This window comes from Orycteropus afer, unplaced genomic scaffold, assembly GCF_000298275.1.
Source record: "Orycteropus afer afer isolate SDZICR_OR568_19922 unplaced genomic scaffold, OryAfe1.0 scaffold00001, whole genome shotgun sequence".
Classification (NCBI taxonomy): Eukaryota; Metazoa; Chordata; class Mammalia; order Tubulidentata; family Orycteropodidae; genus Orycteropus; species Orycteropus afer.
In genome coordinates, this window is record NW_006921588.1 from 4798356 (window position 1) to 4799592 (window position 1237).

Below are 1237 nucleotides of genomic sequence, written 5' to 3' on the forward strand. Positions count from 1 at the left end.
CCTCAGTTTGCATATGCAGTGATGATCCTCATGTTGTTCTCCAGAAGTCTGTGCTACCCAGTGAAAGCATTCCATTATATGAGCTGGTGTGCATCTTTTTTTTTTTTTTCCTTTTTCCTAGCAAATTGACATTTACCGTCTGGTTTTGTTTATTATTTTGGGGGAATTTTTGGACACACCACATTTAATCTTATCATTGTTTGATCTGGAGTTTTCACTATGAGAGAGAACATGAACATCTGATCCTTCCTCCATTTCTAGTCTTCATTAATCCTTCAGAGGTGCATCACCAATTACTAGGTAATTACCACTGACCTGGAATTTAGTTAAATCACTGGGCTCTGGGTTACCTAAAATTTCTATATTTATTCTGCATTTTCTTGCAATGGAGCCAAAGAAGTGTTATGTGCTCTGTTTCTGAGATAAGATTTAGGAACTGAAATGAATCACAAATGAATCGTAAATTATATATAGGATTTTCTTTTCTCTCTTGTTTTAAGTTAAGGCCCTGAGCTCTTTGAAACAACAGAAAGAAAGATAGGCTAACCTCCCTTATCACAGTTTATTGTTCCTGTGTCCCCTCTGCTACTGAGCTTTTGTGTCAGGTACACAGGTGAGGGATGGTCCTTGAGGTGTACTTTGTTGAGATATAGACGTAAATTTCTGCATCTTTACTAAAGAGCAAGTTCAGGAATGCTTTCTTGGAAGAGATAGTACTGGGCTGAATCTTGAAAAAATAATCAAAATAGCCAGGTGAATAGATACCGTAAGAGCCTTGACAGTAGGAAAGCCCAGTTTGGTACCATCATGAGGCAAACAGTGTTGTTGATATAGCCAGTGAGGTAGGTAGGCATAGGTCAGATCATGGGGGCCTCACAGGCCATGCTAAAGAGTCTATTCTGATCCTCTGCACAGTGGAGTATCAAGCATTTTTGTTAGCTCTGACTGATTGCTACCTAAACAGAAATTATAAACTCAAATGCTAGGAAGATAGTGATGCCAGCCAGGTACCCCTTAGTCAGAGGGTTGACCTTGAGGATAGTGGGAAATTCTGCAGTCTAGTCTCATCTAACGGGGTGGTTACCACTCAGCTTGAGCTTGTCCTATGGGAAAATGGGCTCTGGTTTCTAGAAAAACTGAGTTAGAATGTGAATTCTTATGATCTCTAAATATTGGCAACTAATCTAATTAAAGGGAGCTCTGGTAGCATAGTGCCTAAGGCACTTGACTGCTCACC

At 39.9% G+C, this 1237-nt stretch overlaps 1 protein-coding gene across 1 annotated transcript in view; it reads left to right on the plus strand.

Annotated features, from left to right (window-relative positions):
• The window catches only part of NEMP2 (nuclear envelope integral membrane protein 2), a 12933-nt gene that overhangs the window by 7475 nt on the left and 4221 nt on the right, over positions 1 to 1237 (plus strand). The window contains 1 exon segment of the mRNA XM_042780447.1: positions 1 to 86. This exon segment is cut by the window's left edge and continues 7 nt beyond it. Within this exon segment, the coding sequence (XP_042636381.1) occupies positions 1 to 86 (86 nt within the window).